Here is a 21075-nt window from a genome sequence, read left to right as displayed (position 1 = left end):
TTTATGGTACGCACTCTTAAAGTTACTTTACAAAGAGATTGTTTTCACGATTCGGACCTGTAACCTTTTTATGATCAACCATTCATAAATTATAAAATTTATTCTATGGTCTCATAATGTATTAACGAGTAATATTTACCCACATAAAACATCACTTAACCATATCTTAACTCATAAGTTATGATTGTACGTGGTTCAATATCCTAGTGGATAAGATGTTATAGGATGTTGGATTTCTACCTATGCATCCGGGTTCGAAACTCCTCCTTCCCCTTTTTTCTTGTAATATTTTTGAATAGTTCTCCCTTAATAATAATGAATTAAAAAAAAAAACTCATAAATTATGACTCATTAGAGGCATCAGATTTATTTTTTATTGTGTGTTGTTCGTAAAATTAAAACTTCAAACTTTTTTTATGTTTATAAGCGATATCTAAACTATATATTAATAAAACACTCTTTGTTAACTAAAATCCTATAAAATTATCAGTTTAACTCTCTAATTAAAATTGAACATGAATAAGTAATATGGGCAGAAATGTAATTTCTCACAACCAAATTTTACCTCTTTTTTTTTTCAAAGCCTCATTTACATATAATTCTAACATATCTCTAATTTAAAAATAATAATTAAAAAAAAAAAAAAAAACTTCCTACTACTACATTCTCTATCACTCTTTTTCTCGCTCTTCTACTTCAAAAACAATAGTTCTCCCTTAATAATAATGAATTAAAAAAAAAACTCATAAATTATGACTCATTAGAGGCATCAGATTTATTTTTTATTGTGTGTTGTTCGTAAAATTAAAACTTCAAACTTTTTTTATGTTTATAAGCGATATCTAAACTATATATTAATAAAACACTCATTGTTAACTAAAATCCTATAAAATTATCAGTTTAACTCTCTAATTAAAATTGAACATGAATAAGTAATATGGGCAGAAATGTAATTTCTCACAACCAAATTTTACCTTTTTTTTTTTTTTCAAAGCCCCATTTACATATAATTCTAACATATCTCTAATTTAAAAATATTAATTAAAAAAAAAAAAAAAAACATCCTACTACTACATTCTCTATCACTCTTTTTCTCGCTCCTTCTATTTCAAAAACAAAAATTAACAAAATTTTCACACGCACCTTGTATGTATATGCTAGTTTTCATTAAATTCATCTAAAATTATCAGGAAAAAAAAAAGATTTAATGCCTATTACAGGAGCACGGTGCTTTAACCAGCTTTATAAATTTACAACAAACGGATAATTTGATTCGAAAATGTGACGTGAGCATTTTTCCAACTTTTGCGTTTGATGGAAGCCCATGCCTTGATTCTCATGCAGAAATGTTTTAATTTCCTTGAACAACGAGCTCGGCCCACTAGCCCAGGCCAAAGGATTTCTCTTTAATCCCCTGCATCCAGCGTACTGTTGTCACGATCCAACTTACAATCATCCTGCGCCACGTATGCAGATGCTTTCGTCATCCTTTAAAGTCAAGGCTTACATGTGGAGAAATTACGCGTGGCAGGACGTCGAATCGCATATTCTTTTATTTCTTTGCGTCAAGAAAAAGAAAGATTCTGATATTAAAGGTTACATTCCAAAAAACTCAAAAGTTCATAAAAATTAACGTTAAAATTAAGTAATTCCAACGTGTGATATAGGTTGCAAGTGAATTCAAAAAATTGAATCTACATAATGGAATTTACAAATTTTATGGAAAATAATGGAGTAGTGTAGTAGGACTTTTGAGTTTTTAGGATAAATGCTAACGAAACTTTCTCAAAGTAGAACTTTTTATGAATTATCTGATATCTTACATTTTAACGTTAATTCTTTAAGAAAGTTTCGTTAGCATTTATCCTAAAAACTCAAAGTCCTACTACACTACTCCATTATTTTCCATAAAATTTGTAAATTCCATTATGTAGATTCAATTTTTTGAATTCACTTGCAACCTATATCACACATTGGAATTACTTAATTTTAAACAAATTAATTATATCATTAATGTTTTTAATATTGTACATGAATTAATAGCGTGATTTATACGCGAAATATTAAGATAATGATAAGAAAATTAAACTTATGATTGAACATGTTCCATAAATAAATACCTCGTAATGCAAAATCACAATCAGAAACGTGCAAATTATTTTTTATTTTTAGGAAAACTAATGAAAAGGGTTTGAAAACTTTGAGTTTTAACGATAAAGACAAAATAAAGAATAAAATGAATAGTACCAAGATTGACTTTTAAGTGTAAAAATATAATTTTTTTGTTAAAGCAAACAGTACCGCGATTTTTTCGTTAAAACCCCCCTTTATTTTTTTGTGTGGAAAAAGAGCACTTAACAGGATTTTGTGTTGTTCTCAAGCACCACCTTGCTTCTTCCCTCCCCTTCTCTCTCTCTCTCTCTGACTCTGATTCTGATTCTCCATAGCAAAAATGTCCAACGGCGACGACCCAATGGAGGAAACAAATGGGGATTCGTTTCACCAAGCAGTGAGGCAAGGGTTGAAAGACCGATCAAAGGTATGGCCAAATTCGTTTCCTTTTTGTCTTTTTGTTGCAAATTTCGTTGTTTTGATTCGTTTTGGATTCTGGGTTGTGTTTGCTTTTGGTTTTTGTTGATTTGGGAATGCTTGGTTTTTCCAGAAAGTTGCTCAAACGAAAGAGATTTTGTCGAAACAAGCGGTTCAGACCAAAGAGGTCCTCTCGAAGCAGGCTGTGAAGATCGTCAAGCAAGCTGAGGAACACGAAAAGTTCATCAACAAGGTAAGCACTTCAACTTTTATGTAAAAAATTATAAACCAATTTCATGTGATTGAATTTTGATTCAATAATATGTATTATGTTTGTGTAATTGTGTGAAGTGAATGTATTGGGTTTGTTAATTTTTGTGTTGGAAATTTATGATATAAGTTGTTTTTTACATGCTTTAGGTGACGTATCTTGTGGGGGTTCTCGGTTTCGGTGGATTTTGCTTCCTGTTAGGAGCAAGTAAGGTTTCTTGATTGTTGAAATGGTTGATTGGTGCAATGGTTGTAGTAATTACTATTTGAGAAAAGCAATTACATCGTGTTTTTGTTTCTTACATTTTTATCTTTTAACAGGACCGCAAGATACTCGATATGTATATTGTTTGTTCTATGTCATCTTTGTTCCTCTTCGTTGGATATACTATCGGTTCAAGAAGTGGCATTACTATCTTTTGGTAAGCTTTGCTATTTCATATTGATTTCGTTAAATGCATCCGTTATTTAATGAATGTATGTGGACCTCTAGTAGTGATTTAAACTCTGTTAGTAAATTGTTACCGCATTTGGATGAATAGGGTATTGGTCGTATACATTGGACGATAGTGATAACCATTCACGTAAAACAATTAAATCATAGGGGGTTTGCCATCTTCAATACATCTTTCGGCTTGATATGGGATTCCAAGATGACAGTGGGAAAAATTTTGGGTGTGTTCTAACTGGTTTTGTTCTTTTCTCTTTTTTATTGTCTTACCTACCTTGACAAAGAAGAATGAATACTTCATAAAAAGTTAGAGATAAGAGAGGAAGCAACTGTTGGTTTGAAATTAAGAACAGTGGCTAAGTGTTCGGGTTAACCTAGTTCTATGTTCTTATAGATGGTAGGAGAAATTTTATGGTGCTTCTAATCTAATGTGTCTGATTGAAATCTTGGTGGAACTATTTCTATATATTGTCGAAACTCATCATGCTCCTATCATCCTTTGCTTATGTACTTTTTACTTTCTTCGGATTAATTATGATGAAAACTGAGGAAGTAATAAACTTGTTTGTATGTTCTAGGACTTTTGCTACTATGCCAATACGATATTTTTGGTTGACCTGCTTCTTTATCCAAGGAACGAAAAGTTTTTCATGGTTTGTTTCTCATTTGCTGAGGTAAGCAAGAACTCCTTAGTTGCTTTACTTTGTGGTGAAGTAACGATTCACTTGTACAATTGTTGATTTTTTCAAATGCTTAACCAGGGGCCGTTAGCATGGGCATTGATCGTTTGGCGTTGTAGCTTGGTTTTTAGTTCTCTTGACAAAATTGTCAGTGTCCTCATACATCTTTTACCTGGTGAGTCAATTGTTTCCTTACATGTTCTTATAGATTCAAAAATTTAGATCCAATCAGTAGGTTGATCATGCCTGAGTTGTGGCCAACCTAGTAAATGCATTTTAAGTATGTGTCTTAGTTCGGCAGTCAGGGCCTGCAAATCAAACCTCCAAATCAAAGTTTAGTACAATATATGTCCGAGCTTCCCCGAAAACTTTATGTTGCATACTCTGTAGTGATAAATATACATTAATGTCATGCCCCTGATGCAATAGGTTTATTTCAGGGTTAGTTTTCTTCACCATTCGATGGTGGGATCCAGCAACTTTTGCAGCCATGCATCCGGAAGGAACTTCTCGCAGAGCTTTGTGGCCTTACGGAGAAGACAAATCCTATCTTTGGGTATGGCTCTTTTGGGTGCCCTTGTTTGCTTACACCCTCTGGCAGGCTTTGTATTTCCTCATTGTCAATGTTTTACGTCGGCAAAGGCTGTTGAGAGATCCCGAAGTCATGACTTCTTACAGGTTCTTACCACCTCTCTCTCCCCATCATCCCTTGCATTTTGGTTCTCTTTCTTTTTCCTCGATTCTGATTTCATCTCCAACAGGGAGCTCTCAAAGAAGGCGCAGAAAGCAAACAACGTATGGTGGCGCTTGAGCGGTTTGCTTGGGGATCAGAATCGCTTGCTCATGTACATTCTACTCCAAGGCGTATTTACTGTGGCGACAATGGCGCTCACAGTCCCAATCTTCTTGTCATATGAACTGCACGTTAGCTTCCAAATACTCAAGGTTTCCGCAACTGTATGGAACGGAGGAAGTTTCTTGCTGGAGGTAATGCCGAGGCAAGTGATTCTCAAGGAGAAGAAGAAATCGGAAGTGCAGCCAACACAAACTCAGGGAGATCAATCGTTGGATTGTGATCGAAGGACGAGTAATCCAGTCGAGGCATCCCCGAAAGTCCTGTGAAGTAGTAGGCTGTGTAATTTTGTATTCCTAGAACTTAGCTTTTATTTGTAGGAGGTTCATATTTGTTTTCCATACAGATGGGGAATGATTTGTTTGTGTACAAATTTGTCAAAAATGAAATTCAGACCAAGAACCCTAGTTATCTCTCTCAAATATTATAAAAAGGGCGACCCCAAACTGGCAGGCTCCCTGCTTAGTCAGGGTCAGAAGGGGTAACGCGTATCTTACGCAGCCTTACCCTTACTTTTCAAAGGGACTATTTCCACGACTCGAACTTCTAACTTCCGAGTTTTTACAAGTACCGAACTTTGAGTTCTTAAAAGTAATGCACAAACAAGGAACAATTGAAAGCAATTTTGAGGAAAAGAGGTCAAACAAAATAAAAATCCAATAAATTTATATTCTGTAATCTTGTTAATACAAAAGCTTCCATCTAGTATTAGAAGTAATCAAAAAAACATTACACAACTTAATTACAACTTGCTTCCACATACAACAAATGATGGCCTACAAATCCACTCAAAAACCGGCAGACGACCTTAAAAACCAAACAAAGGAGCTACCGGCGCCAGTGCCCGTTTCCAGGCACATCGTCACATAAATTGTGACACGGCAACCTACGAAAATACCCTCGTGTTGACAAAACTCGAGGGAAAGAATGAACTGACTCCGCCATCCAAACCAAAATGGATGGCATGAGCAGATAAAACAAGCTCTATACACAAATGTTGATGATTACAAACAATGAAACTATATGCACAGGTTTCAGCACATCACCTGATGTGCTGTGTCTTTCGACATAACCACAAAGACCCGAGCGGAACATGAGAGACGATGATCACGAACATCATTCAGACCGGGGGAGCAAGAAGCCAAACCCAGAGTGTTCACGAATCAATGGTGGAGGTTCAATGTCAGTTACGTCTACTTGTTGCATTGACTTTGAGATATCGTCCACCGAGAATGGTATGCTGCATGGAAATTCATCGAATTTAAGCAAAGAGAGATAATTTTCAGATGGATAATCAATACATAATTACATTGTAGTTCGGGGATCACGAATATCAGTACCTTGAGTCATCGTCTAATAGGAAAGAGCTGCTCACAGCATTGTTGGAGTCCTCAGTCATCATAACTCTCATGCTTGAAATAACCTGAGGCATCGAGGAAGAATTTTAGAACCGAAATGTTTTAACATACATCAGTGGACAGAGGCTATATGTCGGTGCCATCTGAAGTCGACTTACATCTGAGGACACACTGTGTGTACCGTATTTGTCATCCCAGTACATTGTACTGATCCTGTATAACTGCTGTATGCTAAGCACCTGATGAAGCCACAAGCAGCAATAACATCAGAAGGAAGGAAACATACAAATACGGGAAAAGAAAGAGGTCCGACATTTCAAAGGAAGAGGCACGAACCGGGCACAGCTCGTTCGTTATTTCATTCAAGGTCTTCTTCGGTTTCTGATGTATAACCTGAATTTTTCAGAAAATCGGTCAGCAAATTGTGCAAAAAGTGAGAATTACCATTTACTGCAATGAAAAGATCATAGAAACGAAATTTTACTAGGAATCCAACAGCCTGCCTAATATGCTTCAGTTCATCCCAAGCTGAGCCCGCATACTGTTGACAAAAATGGTTTAAGGTAAAGACATGAGAGATTTGTAAAAAAAGGGTAAAGACATGAAAGAATGCATAAAATAAAGTTCATGGTTCTTACTTCCTCACTTGCCCCGTAGCACCACTGTTCTAATTCGGCCAAACCCGCTTTCACATACTCCCCATTACTGAACGAACAACACTCGCGCCGCAAAAGAAGACTGCAGAAAATGATTGAATTAAATGCCAGAAGACCTCTAAACAAAGAGTGGTGGACGAAAAAAGGAGTGGGAAGGGATGCCGCAGAGAGGGAAAGGACTGATTGGATCTACCTATTGAATAGCTGGACATTGATGAATGAGAATATCTGAGTGAACACCTTGCGGACCAAGAAGGGAGGCACCTGCGATTCGCCAAACAATATAAGAATAAATTACTGTTCACCCGAGAAACGATCACAATTTTTTTTACGTTCCATGGGGAACCATATAACTCACATAATTTGCTTTCATTGTCTTCAGGCAACTGTCCAAGCTTTTCACAATGCTTTGCCAATGAGCAATTAAAGCTTGCTGAGCAACAGCATTAGCTTGGGCACGTCCTTTCACTAAACTTGCCCGTGATGTCCTGGGGGCCTGCATGGTACAAAAAAGCAAAATCAATCAAATTTTCCAGTTGTCCAAGTTGGTATCCCCATTATTTAGGGAGGAGAGCATCTACAACACCAAAACACGGGCAACAAGAACAAAGTTTTCAATTCCTCCTTTATTAGCATATTCAGACACAATTCCTTCTTTTATTTTCTTTCTTATCTCACTTATGGCTATGGATTCTATAACATCAAAGAGCATGCTTTTGTTCACAGAACCATAAAACAGTTAAGTAAGCCACCTGGATACATAATCCGAGCAATGGTGAAATCTCCTTCTTCAAATTGTCTCTCATCATTCCATATATCTTCTCGAGGAAGGCAGTAAGCTGCTGCTTAAACAATAATGCAGGATACTTGGCCTCAACTTGCCGTAAGTCATCCAGTCTACCAAGTCCTCTACCATTAAGAAATGAGAGCCCCCCACTTTGAGGAGAAGCCCGTAACCCCTATGAAGACGAGGGTACAGATGAAGATTGGTAGAAAAATAAGGATAAATACAATACGAAACAACAAACTACTTAAATTAGAAGATAAGTAAATGTAAATGCTTTGTACCTGAGACATCCTTCCAAAAAGAGATGCTGATGATGTTCTCCTCCGTTGTGGTGTCAAGCTAGCTGCACCACTTGCCTTTAGTGTGTGCTGGAGCAGCAACAATAAAGTTGAGGTATTGGATAACCAATAAGCTAATACGTCATTATTATCCGGGACCTGCAGTACGTAAAACCAATTTTAACATGTTTAAGAATATTCAAAACTTGTTCTAAAATGTAGTAAGAAGGTATGACAAAGTTTGGACTAACAGGCTGTGATTTCTTAAAACCACCCAGAGTAACTTACCTCTATGGCTGAAGCTATTGTTTGAATTACACGGTCGAAAATTCCAGTCCTTTCCACTTCAAAGGACCTCCAGTGAAGAAGACATTTGTATACGACACAAGCAGCAATTGGTCTTCCCCCGAAAAAACCCAAATCCTGTGATATGCATTTGACCAGCAAGTCCTGGTTCTCCTGAAAACGAGTGGATCGCGGTAAACTAATTAGAAAGAGAAAAAGAAAAACCAAGGCATCAGGACATGCCAATAGCCACTTACCAGCTGCTTTTCATTTAGAGATTTCTGTGGTTTTTCCTCAGACTCAGGTTCGCGTGCATTTGATAAGGCAAGAGTCATATCCTGAAGCATATAGCAAACAGTAAGCAATACAAATAAATTCTTATCCTCTAAAGATTTGCAAAACTTTCATTCATTAAAGCAATGAAGTACACTTACCGATGTGACCTTGGATACTCCATTTACATAATTCCCATTCTCTGGTGTCCTCTGCGGATTTCATGAAACACTCAACCTATGAGTTTAAATGACAATGCAAATAAATGCAGAATGGGTAATGATCCTAAATTCAATAGATACCTGAATAATCACCGTCTTTGATCTTGAAGATAGAGATTTTCCAGTCGGCGACATGGCCAATGCTTGTTGACGAAGTACTTGATTCTCGGACTCTATGTTCGAAAGCTTCTCCTCTAGCCTGATATGGAGAATAAATCAAGTCCAATGAATATGACTTCACAGAAAATTGAGAGACAGAGAGAGAGACAGAGAGACAGAGAGATGCTTTGGATAAAATTTTAAAAAAAAAAAAACACAAAGGAGGGCACATTTCGAGACAAGAGAGGCAGAGGGAATAGTGCGTATCAAGGTGACAATTGATAGCAGGTTAAAAAAGCCTGATTCGTAAATGTAAAGGGGCAAAAAGGGAAAAAATGTAAAATTGAGTAAAGAATGGGATGAGGGTTAAGCAACTGTTCTGCCGTCTAAGTTGGGCTCTCTTTAGCATAATTTTCTTCCACCTTTTCTCTGGGGCCTCTTTATAATTATTAATTATATGCGTTTGGGCCCAAAAACATTTTCTAAATCTTTTTAGTTCCTTTTAAGTCAGGCGAAAAACAAAAGACCTCAAGTAAAAACGTGAGTAGTAATTGTAAAGGGGCGGTGTGGAAAAATAAACATAAAAGTGAGTGAAGGGTGGTTAACAACCAACAAAATGTGAGCTTGCATTTTAACCCGCTGGACATGATGGGAAAATCTCGAGCCAGCCAGGTGTATGAAGCATAATCGTCATTATAACATACTAGAAACCTGACAATTCCATTATCACAAGTGTTTACAAACCTCTGTGCAGATTCCTGAAGCTGATCCACTTTTCTGCATGAATCTTCAAATTGTTTGACCAGCTCTGCATTTCTAGCCTCAGCATCAATAGAAGCTTTCCTTGCCTCTTCCGCTGCCTGTCTTTCTGAGAGCAGCAAGGCCTGTAAAGTTTTAAGGCGTCATTAAGTCAGCACATACCATAACTTTTCTACATGATATAATTAGAACAACTTTTAAGCAAAAGAACATAAGCTTAACAAAACTCAGGTAATTAATTCAGGCCAAATACTTCAGGCTTCAAGCTAACCCAACCAATTGGCAGTCCTAAACCTAAAATGCACAACCGGTTGCATTTTCAATGTGACTGTCTGCATTACAGAGATATGACCTCCTCTGAATACAGCAATCATCAGGATCAACTATTATTTGTCTATTTTAGTTGAAAATGCATTATTGTCATCGTTATGGTTATCTGTTACAAATTGGTAAATCTAACAGAAGATACTTCATTGACAGATAGATGGTATTCATCATCCAAGTTAAGAGTCCCCACCTTCAAACTCTCCACCTCAGCAGATAATGAGTCAATTTTTTCAGTGTCTTGAATTATTACAGGAGTCTCCTTAATGACAGGAGGTGCTTCTTTAACAGCTTTCTCAAGTGCTTCTCGTTCTCTAATTGCTCTGGCATTTGCTTCTTCCATTTGTATTTGCATTGCATGCAAAGCTTCTTGCAACTTAGCAGTTTCTTGGGCCCTTTCCTCTTCTAAATCAGTCTGCAATTTAACTCATCACACATTAATTTAGGTGCTATTAAATGATCTACATTCTCTCACCAACCAACAACACCAACCAAAATGGATATTAAATATAAACATATTTACCCTTAATCGCTTCTCAAGTTGTAGGCGCCATGTAAGTTCTTCCACCCGCTTTTCTAGTTTGTCCTTAGCTTCTTTGAGGGCCCCTGTTTCTCTTGCAGCCTGAACAGATTTAAACCACAATGTAATTGATACGACGCCTTAGATCCTCCTACAGAAACAAATCACATTAAGGAGTGTAATACAAACCATTTTGAGATTTCTGAGCTCTTTCCGGGCAACCCTACGCCTCCACCCACACTGCGTATATAATGCAGCTTTCTGGAGACTCCTATAGTAAGAATAGGCTATGTGACCACGCAAATGAGTCTGGAAGCAATCAACAAGAATGACTAATCAATATTAATTCATCTGAAACAAGATGCACTAACAGAAACATAGAAGTTTCTAGAATTCGTTACGAAATTTAAAACAATACAGTAAGAATATGAGTGATGATAGGACCTGGATAAGAATTGCAGCCTTAGTTTGCTTTCTGAATCTGAATTCATTTCGCGCAGTCATTGCTCTCAACCCTGTCTGTATTGTGATTGCAGACAACCGTACTGTCGAGAATGATTTCCTGGCAATGTATCGTCGGAAATCTTTCTGTATCTTGACAGCTGCTGCTTGTTGTCGCAGCTGCTCAAATATCTCACGAGCGTATGTTCCTGATTTTTTTTATAAAAACCAAGAATACAGTTATAATTTGGAATACCACTGGGTTGAACAACCAATTAATATGATGTGTTTGAGGCCAAAGGTTATTATTTAAATACCAATAGATGATGATACCTCTCACATAAGATTGCAATTGAATAGCAGCTTTGCGTAATGCAAAGAACTCTTTGCGTGCAACATATGTACGGATTTGCCTTTGTATGGTTCTGGCTGCATTTCCAAGTACCTCTGCTCTCCTTGCATCCAACTCAGCCATCTGACCAGCTCTTAGAAAGACCTTTGTCTTGCCTATCTGCCAAGGAGTTGAACAAAATGATTATCAGACAAAAGGCACATTGACAAAATGCTTGGCAAAATATGAAAAATCAAGTGAATTACGCAGAAAACAACAGCATACATATAGAAAGTTCAAACAGGTTACACAAGCATCATCTATTTGATAGCATTAAGAACTAAGAAAAAGTGAGGAAATTTCAGAAAGCTATTAGCCTGCTAGGGACAGCTGACAGGCATGGATAGTCGGGTCCCCGTCAACTCCTATTAGAACAGGGATGTCAGCCCTACAACCTGGGTTCGTGCAGTAATGACCTCATCTCAAGCCGGCATTGTTTAAAGATAAGCTCGGGTATAAAATATAGGGTGTATATGGGTCGCACTACCCAAGCCTGCCTAACTGCCGTAGCTAAGTAGTATCATCAATGAACATAAAAACTTGAATCACCTGATAACCAGTCAATCCCAGTTTATCCAGGATCATTTGGCATGCAACCTTGTCCTCGCAGCTGTTCAGGCAAAAGTAAAAACAATTCAACATTTCTGTTGAAAATGAAAGCTAAAGATAAAAAAAAATCTGTCTTTCACCTGGCATAAAAATGTGTACTTACTTTCCTTCCAAAACTTCAGGAGCAAGAACCCCAAAGCGGAGAAGAAAATCATAAAATGTACGTCGGGTAGGATATCCAGCGCAGCTGATCCTAATTGCCTCAAGAACACCCTGAAAAATAATAATAATGACTGGTATAAGCTACCCAGAAACACAGGTTTTCGGATGATTGTTTTTGCAGGTTATGCAGTAGAAATTAAGGACAAGAGGAATTTATAGGCAGATCATACTCACACCACAGCGTAATTGTTGTATAATGTTAAAATTCTCAAAAATGGCAGGCTTGAGGACACTGTTCGGCTTCACACATCTGATATAGTGAGGTTCTGTTGAATTTAAGGTCTCCATCAAAGATTGTAGTTGTAACTGCATTTTCAAGAAGATAATCTCAGCTGTTGCCTCCATAACAAAAAGTTTTCAATAATATAATATATTAAGATGTAGCTGAACATTAAATTTAAAGTAAAGGTGTTCTGTACAGACAATTCCATACATCGTGTCTTGCAACAGACTCGGTGCTCCAGAAAGTGACTAAGAGAGTACATGGTGCTCAATAAATCAAACTTTTGGGTGTTATCTGAGACAACTTTGCAATGTCAAGGATAAGAATTCATCCCTGTTTAGACTTATGGCGTCCCTCCGACTCACTACCATAAATTTAAATCTAAAATGTGGATACTAATTCAATAAAAAAACTATAATCCACACAATTATAAGACAGCGTAGAGTACTTGATCCAAATAATACCTTGAAGCGTGATCCAATGGATGAAAACTTCGATGACTTGGATGAATCCTCTGGAAGTGGAGGAAATAGCCCCGCCACAAAAGGGCATTTGGAGGCTGTCAACAGATCCTGGTGCTCTGCAACCACATAATCTTTGTTTTTATCAAGGAACTGATCAGCCAGATAAGTTACCTGAAAAACAATTGATGAAAGTTTAGCACAAATTACAATAATATATAGAGGTACTGGACATGCATAATGGCCCCAACATGTATACCTCCCCTGCATAGTGAGATATGGTAAAGCTAGTACGAGAAAGCTTTGGTTTGATAAAGCGCTTGTTTTTTGTAAATGTCTGGTATAACTTCTGAGAGAATGTTTCATGCGTGGATTTAGGAAACATACTGCGAAGCAAAAAGACAAACATGAGTCCAACGAAAAGGAAGAATTTAAAGAATTCAAGCTTGATTACAATTGTTCATAAAAATGAAAATTAGAGGATAAAAAAACACAAAAACTAGAGCAAGTTAACTTCTAATGAAGGTAAGAATTCTGATTCCATCAACTTCATAAAAAATTGCATGATTAAATATTATCTACATACCAGGCTTCATCTAAAAGTGCAATTATCCCTCCAGGTTTCTGGAAACAGAAAAGAAAAAAATAAAAGATTAAACAATAACTCAAGTGAAATGGAATGAGGAAACAGTAGACTTCTGTTATTCTTTCAGATGAAGGAATCCCACATTATGAGTTTGTAATCATGTAAACTATAGTAGCCATTTTGGATAATAAACAAGAATGCAGCAAGCACCAATCTGTCACCTTTTCAATCAGATCCAACACATCTTGATTATCAACAAACTCGATGTAGCTCCAATTGATTTCTTCTTTTGTATATTCTTCCTGTTCCATCTTAAAGACATGCTGCAACAAGCAATTACCAAAAGATTTTGATTAAGACTGAACTAAACTATTATCATGAAAATTAGGAAGTGAGAACTATGCCAAAAGTTTCTGACCTGATTGAAATGTTGTTGCAACTTCTCATTTGTAAAATTGATACAGAACTGCTCAAAACTATGGAAAAGGAAACTTGTCAGCTGCAAGACCAGATCGTACATTGTAAACAATATTTGAAGTTGAAAGTTTACCTGTTGAACTTAAAGCTCTCAAACCCATAAATATCAAGAACTCCAATCAATGTCTTTGAGTTTGGATCTTGACCAATTGAGATGTTAATTTTCTCCACAAGCCTGTTGCATTAAAGAGAATTTAACGTAAGAACCAAAAACAGTGGTTAGAATACACGTGTTCGATACTATACGACAACAGATGTTCATGGCTAAACATGCATGGACACAACAAACACGTACAAACAAAACCACTGTAAGGAAATTGGATTACCAGTCAAACAAACGTGAATAAATAGTTTTGGCCAAGGCATCTCTGCTAGCCAATGCAGAAACAGGGTCAAGAGTCCTTGTGATGATTTCTTCTGGTGTTACCATTACACGCTTAATGAGAGCATCTTCCAAGCTCTTAGGATCACACCTACAATAAAGAATAATTGATATGTCATTAATAAAAAGGTAATAATATGAGATTCAAAATGCACCAAATGCAGGAAATGATAAAAGAAGCATACTTAAGCAACTCAGCTGTCGTCTTCAGATGGAATCTAGACTTCTCATCCTTAATGACAGAAGAGTCAATATCCTCTCCTTTTGCAAATTCAACATTGCCAAGATGCAGAATTGCAGCTACTACCAAAAAAATTGCATCCTGGAAAAGAAGAATTATTATCAAACTGAATGTAACACCACACAATCTATCTTAGCACATCTGATAACACCGACCTGCTCTTCCTCACTGATCCCAACTACATCCATAGCCCTTCGGGTTGCAAGATATTCTTCACCGTCATCTATTCCATCCAGCTCATAGCAACTGGATTGATTCAAGTAATGGAATTGTTTGGGGTCTCCCAACTTAAATTTATCTCTCTCCTGAAAGATTTTAAGAAGCAACAATAAACTGTAACTATCCATCACAGGTATAGAACAGCAAAACATATGACGGATGGTGAGGTGTGTGGTTCAATGTCAAATACATTTTAAATACCTCAGGTGGCGAAGCACAAAGAAGGTAAAAGCAATGATAGTTTCTTTCAGGATCTGAGATTTGGCAAACTCGAGACCTTTCAAGCAAATAAGTCCTTATAGCTGCCCCAGAGATCCTCCCATTCTTGTCAAATTGAATCTCCACAAATTTACCAAACCGACTGCAATGTGCAAACAGAACAGACATTGAGAGAGTAAACTGTGAAAAGGGAAAGATGTACACCAAATTTCCCTGACATCGGTTGTATGATTTATGTATTAAGATATGTGATGTAGGCTTGTGTGGCTGGCCAACACAGTATCCAAGACAATCTCAAGACAATCTCTCTTCCTTATTAACAATAGAATACAGTACTGTTAGATATATATTATATTATTATCTTGCATTTCTTCTTCCGCATTGTCCATCATTCATTTGACAGTTAAATGCACGATATGGGAACCAGACACATTTACACTACAATCTTTCTGGCATTGGTGAAACCATGATTCGACTTGTCAAGCTCGGGAATGAAAATACTCACCTGGAGTTGTTGTTTCTGACAGTTTTGGCATTTCCAAATGCTTCAAGAACTGGATTGGACTGTGAATAATCAACCAGAAAATTAATCCAGGTAACGATATTCATCCCATTTGAACATAAACAATATTAAATTTTCAAGATAATCTATGGACCACAGTCTAAAGGCAGAATATAGTCTCATCATACTTCTAGAACTTGTTGTTCAACTGTCCGCCCTTCTACACCAGTTCGACCTCCAAGGTATGCAAGATATCGCATAAGCATCTTTGTTGTCTCTGTTTTACCAGCACCACTCTCTCCACTAACCAGAATTGAATTGCTTTTTCCCTCATTGATCATTGCTCTGTTATATAAAATACTCAAATAGTAAGAACATGATGGGAAGAAATGTGGGGGAACTGAGAACATAAATATTGCACCTGATAGGATATATTTAAGTTACCTATAAGCAACATCTGCAATTGCAAAAACATGAGGGCTTAACTCCCCAAATTGGGCTCCTTTATATTGTTCCATCATATGTACGTCATACAAATGTGGTAACCTTTGAAATGGATTTACTGCAATCAAAATATTTCCAGTGTATGTCTGGAAAGATATACAAGGATAATACAACAAGACAGTCAAAAACTTTTCATTTCAACTCAAAAATTCCTCCAGCACTACTAACGAACAGAGAAAACTTTGTATCTTACATATATTTCATTGAGTTCATATCTGGCTGCCAAATTATTCAGAACTCCTGGTTCATGCAAATATGACAGCTTTGTCATGTCATCTACACCTCCAGGAGGAGCTTCAGTATCCTCGGGAAAGACTTTCGAGATATTTGAAACAACCTGCAACCAGATTTTCAGTTAGTGAACGTTATAATACCTAGCATAAAGTATATCATGATTGGTCGTACATCAAATTTCCACTTAAAAATTGAGGATAAAAAAAACCAATTTCATTTGCATAGAGAAGTTTCCAATGCAACAAAAACATATCTCTCATCACACAGTAAATACATTAAGCATGGCTCACCGTTTTCCCATTTTTGGTACGTATGTGAACTTCTTCACCACTAATACGGAAAACTTCTCCACCAATCCATGCTTCCTTTGGATCTTCAACCCAGACATGAGAACCTACAATAATGTTAACTGGTGGAGCCTGCAAACACAAACACATTAGAATGGAAAGGATAAAACGAATACAAGAAACTATTGTTCACAAACAGCACATAAATGAAAAAGAAACATTTCTCAAGAGAACTATTTTATAGCTCAACTTTTGGATTTTATAAAATCAACGAAGTGTTTTAGTAACGACTTTCTACCATAATGGAATAGAGTGAATAGGAATTCAATCCAAAAGTAAACCTTATACGAGTGAGTTCATAATAAGTTCAACTATAAATAACACAGGTGTCCAAAGTATTTCATCGAAAATTGTTGGAAAGCTGTTTGAAAATTTAGCTTAAAAGTTGATTCAAATAATGTACTCAATGGCTATAAAATTCTTTAGAATACAAATGTAAGTGAAAATTTACACTAAAATCATATTGGTGGCTGGAAAAATCCATGAAGAAATGTAATAGGGCCCCAACATGTATCTAACAAAATTCAACAGTTGTTCAAAACAAAAAACAAAAAATCAACAAATTGTTCGCGGACTTCAAAACCACTAAAGGAAACTAAAACAAGAAATATGGCTAAAAACCAGAAGTAGCAGACAATAAATTTACAATTGCAGCAACATTGCCACAGACACCCGTCTTACTGTTGACTTAATGTTGACTATAAAGCCACACTCAAAGTTTATGGCACAACTAACCACACTACTTCCGAAAGCTCCATTTCTTATATGTATTGAAAGGCCGCGAACAACTATTATGCATGAAAGTTGCAAAACCTGACGGGAGCCAACCAAGTCCTCGTTAATTGACTAAAATGGACCACCACCCTCTCACTAATTTCAAAAATTACCTTGCCCCGTCATTTCGTATGGAATTAGAACCTCTTATGGTAAGTAAATTATTCCCCATCCACTTCACCTATCACTTGATTACGTATATGACTAAACTCAGCCGAATCTATCAAGTAGAATTAGATTGTTTAGACCACAATGCCTGTACTAGACAATCTTAATGCCCTTAGCATCAAAATCCAACAATACATTTTTTTCATCTCTTTTACTCGTTCCTCTTGTAGCGGCCATAGCTACCGATGCATATTCATTGAATTTGAATTTCGCAAACCCCTTTCGCATCGCAACCAATAAAAGCTGACAATTCAAAATTTAAAAATTAAACATTTTTTGGTGCCTGTTTTTGCAAATTTCCTATCTTTTCAATTGCTACATGATTTGAGCTACAAAACTAAAAACCATACAATCAATCCGGAGCTTCGGATAATCAAACTTTCAGCAAATTAAGCCAAACCAACAATTTCACTATTAAAAAAAAACTAAATCAAAATGAAACTTGCATAATCAAACTTCAGCTAAGCTAACCAATCAATCAAATGAATCAAACTAATCAACCATTTCCACATATTTCTTTCAAGTTACCATATCGATTGCACAGAGCGATCTCCTCTGCTATGACATCCGATACAGGACCGAGGCAAGCAGCAACTGACTCGGCGAGTCAGATCGGAGCGAACCGGACCGGAAGCTTTGAACTTTCAGCCGCAATACCGATAAACAAATTTGAACTTCGAGCCGGCGAAGACGAGAATGGGAAGCGTACAAAGCAGACGATAAAATTCTCGGCCCCTTTCTTCCGAAGCTCTCTTTTTCTTTTTTTTTTTCGAATTTTTTGTTTCTCTCTCTAGAAATTGAGGTGTGGAAGCTTAAATACGAAGAAGCCTTGAAAGCTTCTACGTCTCTCTGACTCTTTCTCTCTTTCTCTCTCTAAGTTTTTGATTCTTTCTCTCTCCAAGTTGTTGAGTCCGTCTCTCTCTAAAAGTTTTTGAAGTTGTGTGCTCTCTGTTGTTTGCTTGCGGCTGTGCGTTTCGGACAGTTGAGATTATTTTTCTACTTTTTTTATTTTACTGGTCTGGTCGGCTGGGGTCCTAGAGGGAGAAAGGAGAGAGAGAGAAAGGAAGAAATGCTTCGTGAGCTCCACAAACGTTGGCTTTCGGCTCCAAAACCGACAGATTAGAATCAAAATCTATGTTTTTTGGGTGGATACGTCTTTGTAAATTACGGAAAACCCCTCATTCATTTTGGGAGGTAAATTTTTTTCTTCTGACTTTGATTTAACGCATGTGCAAACTGCAAAAATACGTTAAGAAACTATTATTTGTACTGACTGTAACATATACTGTTTGATAAGCATCACTCATCTTCAATGATGACGCTCGATACTGGAGCAAAACTTAGAATATTGAATTATTGATACTTATAGAAAGGTTTCATAAACGGAAATAGTGAAAGGTAGTAATACCTTATAAATATTTAACTACCTTATTGTAATATGTTTTCAATGTAGCTAAAACGGTATAAATGATTAAAATTTTCATGAGATTTATAGATTTATAATCCAATTACGGTTATTGAAAATCTCATAAGAATTAACAAATGTATGGATTTCACAATTATTATGATTTTTTGCGATATTATTTGAAACTGTAATTAACTAAGCTTCAAATTTTCGTAATTTTTTATTAAAAAGTAAAAACAAAAAATGGTATTTTCAATTTGAACTTGTGTTGTTGGAGTAATTAATTACTATTTTACCAACTTTTTCACTTGACTAATTTGCACTAAGCCTATTTAAGCAACTACATTAGAAGTTTTTTTCTCACCAAATGACCATGGAGGTTAAAATGGTAATTCGAACAACGCCATACGACCAATACATTCTTAGGAAGAGAATTACGTTTTACGACATGACAATCACGTTTTAAGACATGACAATCCGATATCCGCCTACAATTCGCTGGCGCCTGAATTTTGTATTGCCTCTAAATACTTGGGCTGGAGGAAACATTCCGTGTAAACACTCACACTGTATGTTGGGTGTCCGTGGATTGCCATTTTCCTTTTTTTTTTTTTTTTTTTGGGTACAAAAGTAAAGTTCTTTACCAAAACACAAACTTACAACGCAAAGGCCCAAAGACAAAAACACATGCAAGCAAAAGTGGGCCAGCCTAACAAACCAAAAAAGAGTCCAACCAAAAGTTGAGGCCCAAAGCAGAAAGAAAGCTAAAAAAATCGAGAGTTCCACTGCAACCACCGCCGCAACAGTGCATCTCGACCCACACAACTCCTTGCCCACAACCGAGTATCGCCTCATCGATCGCATCAGTCAACCCCAATCATCCCCCCGAGCACAACCACAAAGTGAAGAGAACCAACGACCAAGTGAAAAAAGTTAATGGGATTCCACGAGCAACACTACCAACAAAGGCACACAACAGAAATAAGGTGATGGTGTTAGGAACACCAGAACTGGTGGACGCACCAGAGATTTATTCACCATCTCGGTGGGCTGCAACAAATCGTGGTGAAGCGTGACTGCATATCGAAGCTTGAATAAACAAGGAGGAAGAACACATGTGGGGTGAGAAGAAAATGGCAAATCGAAATGGAGAATAGGGAAAAATCAACAAAAGGGAGATAAGGAGGAGACAAAGAAATAGAGGAAATAAAGGCCACTAACCCTGTCGCAACTAGAATCAGCGACACTGAAATTGAACCCAATTAAAACCACTAACACTAACAGTGAGAATCGCCCTCAAACAGAGGGTCTCTCACAGGGTGAGAAAAAAGTAGCTAACACATGCTTAATTTGTGTTCCCCATGGCCACAAAGTATGAGATTCGTTAGTTAGGTACCAAAAAAGGATTTGAGAGAGGTTATATTTAAATCATAGGATGTGATATCCGCCCACTCTATTAACAAAGAATGTGTTGAAGTAAAAACAAGTGTGTTTCAGCCACGCCAATTGTTCTGACCTTTGGTCACCATCCTTTGATCAAAACCAAATTATAAATTAGAGCTATGATAATCTTTTGGAACTAATTTTTTTCCTAATTTCTTTTACTAATTAGAAAGGAAAAGAATTTAGTTATATTTGGATCATATTTCACGTGGGTGGGTCCAAAATTTATGATATTATTCAAAATCTTTGTGGTTCAATTAAATAACTATTGACTCAATTGCTTACAAAAATAAATAAATATTTACACAATTGACTCATAAAATAAATAAATAAATATTGACTCGCATGTTCACAAAAATACTAGTCTCTTGTATGGCAATTTGTTTTATACATGTTATTTTACTTACATTTTTTTTTTGTTTACATAAGTTTTTATATTTTGTTATTAAAATAAACAAAAATAGCCATTTAGTACTACGATCAAGTCCTATTTACTTGTGAGTAAAATGTGTTAGGTTCGATTCTCGTAAAATACAAATCTGAACCACATTATTACTAATCTAGCATCCTACATTTTGATGGAAATTTTGATAACCCCAACCCTTTGCCTTATTTTTCTACTGACATCAAATTATATCTTTTGTTGACAAGTTTGCACTTTTGCAAAATGAACTTGAAGGACCTACATGCACAGACTTCTAAATAAAATTAAAATTAATAATGCTAAAATAAAAAATCAACCTCGACAGCCAAGTAGCCAACCCATCATCCAACCTCCTCTCTCTCTTGATAGTGCGCCATATTGATTCGAATTTGGTGACTACAAATGCGTACAGAGGAGGCCTAGATGCGTTGAGGCGTTTTGGGAGCTTTGGTGGTTCTGCAAAATTTGGTACTTAGGTGGATTCAGGGTGTTGGTAAGTGCACCTGTAGGGGGTGGTCGT

General features: G+C 36.6%; 2 protein-coding genes across 2 annotated transcripts; one reads left to right on the top strand and one right to left on the bottom strand.

Annotated features, from left to right (window-relative positions):
• The first annotated feature begins 2353 nt into the window (after positions 1-2353).
• On the top strand, positions 2354-5174 carry LOC137748242 (glycerophosphocholine acyltransferase 1-like). Its single transcript, XM_068488361.1, has 8 exons — positions 2354-2539; positions 2663-2782; positions 2950-3007; positions 3121-3221; positions 3829-3924; positions 4012-4105; positions 4371-4608; positions 4692-5174. Exons 1-8 carry the CDS (start codon positions 2453-2455, stop codon positions 5050-5052), a joined length of 1155 nt encoding a protein of 384 aa, XP_068344462.1. The 5' UTR covers positions 2354-2452; the 3' UTR covers positions 5053-5174.
• A 248-nt stretch (positions 5175-5422) lies between these two features.
• On the bottom strand, positions 5423-18190 carry LOC137748241 (myosin-17-like). Its single transcript, XM_068488360.1, has 39 exons — positions 17812-18190; positions 16285-16413; positions 15954-16097; positions 15701-15846; positions 15445-15601; positions 15260-15318; positions 14737-14896; positions 14472-14621; positions 14261-14397; positions 14020-14166; positions 13767-13868; positions 13635-13692; positions 13438-13539; positions 13217-13254; positions 12890-13016; positions 12634-12804; positions 12121-12252; positions 11888-11997; positions 11725-11785; positions 11118-11295; positions 10788-10993; positions 10533-10652; positions 10347-10445; positions 10017-10238; positions 9485-9624; positions 8723-8840; positions 8582-8632; positions 8405-8485; positions 8151-8321; positions 7866-8021; positions 7550-7756; positions 7156-7293; positions 6991-7061; positions 6780-6879; positions 6626-6682; positions 6478-6534; positions 6300-6380; positions 6124-6206; positions 5423-6023 (listed from the first exon to the last, which is right to left on the bottom strand). Exons 1-39 carry the CDS (start codon positions 17812-17814, stop codon positions 5900-5902), a joined length of 4593 nt encoding a protein of 1530 aa, XP_068344461.1. The 5' UTR covers positions 17815-18190; the 3' UTR covers positions 5423-5899.
• Between the last annotated feature and the right edge of the window lie 2885 nt (positions 18191-21075).

This window comes from Pyrus communis, chromosome 10, assembly GCF_963583255.1.
Source record: "Pyrus communis chromosome 10, drPyrComm1.1, whole genome shotgun sequence".
NCBI lineage: Eukaryota > Viridiplantae > Streptophyta > Magnoliopsida > Rosales > Rosaceae > Pyrus > Pyrus communis.
Note: the sequence above shows the minus strand (reverse complement) of the source record. Positions and strands in the feature narration are given on the sequence as shown.

Bases quoted from the DNA above. Each gene is read 5' to 3' on its own strand.
- LOC137748241 (XM_068488360.1), bottom strand. The intron at 14,622-14,736 runs GTATTTAAAATG...AAAATCTTTCAG, and splicing joins TTTGTGCTTCGCCACCTGAG to GAGAGAGATAAATTTAAGTT. The intron at 6,880-6,990 runs GTAGATCCAATC...CATTTTCTGCAG, and splicing joins AATGTCCAGCTATTCAATAG to TCTTCTTTTGCGGCGCGAGT.
- LOC137748242 (XM_068488361.1), top strand. From the start codon at position 2,453: ATGTCCAACGGCGACGACCCAATGGAGGAAACAAATGGGGATTCGTTT. The intron at 3,925-4,011 runs GTAAGCAAGAAC...ATGCTTAACCAG, and splicing joins TTTGTTTCTCATTTGCTGAG to GGGCCGTTAGCATGGGCATT. The intron at 4,609-4,691 runs GTTCTTACCACC...CATCTCCAACAG, and splicing joins GAAGTCATGACTTCTTACAG to GGAGCTCTCAAAGAAGGCGC.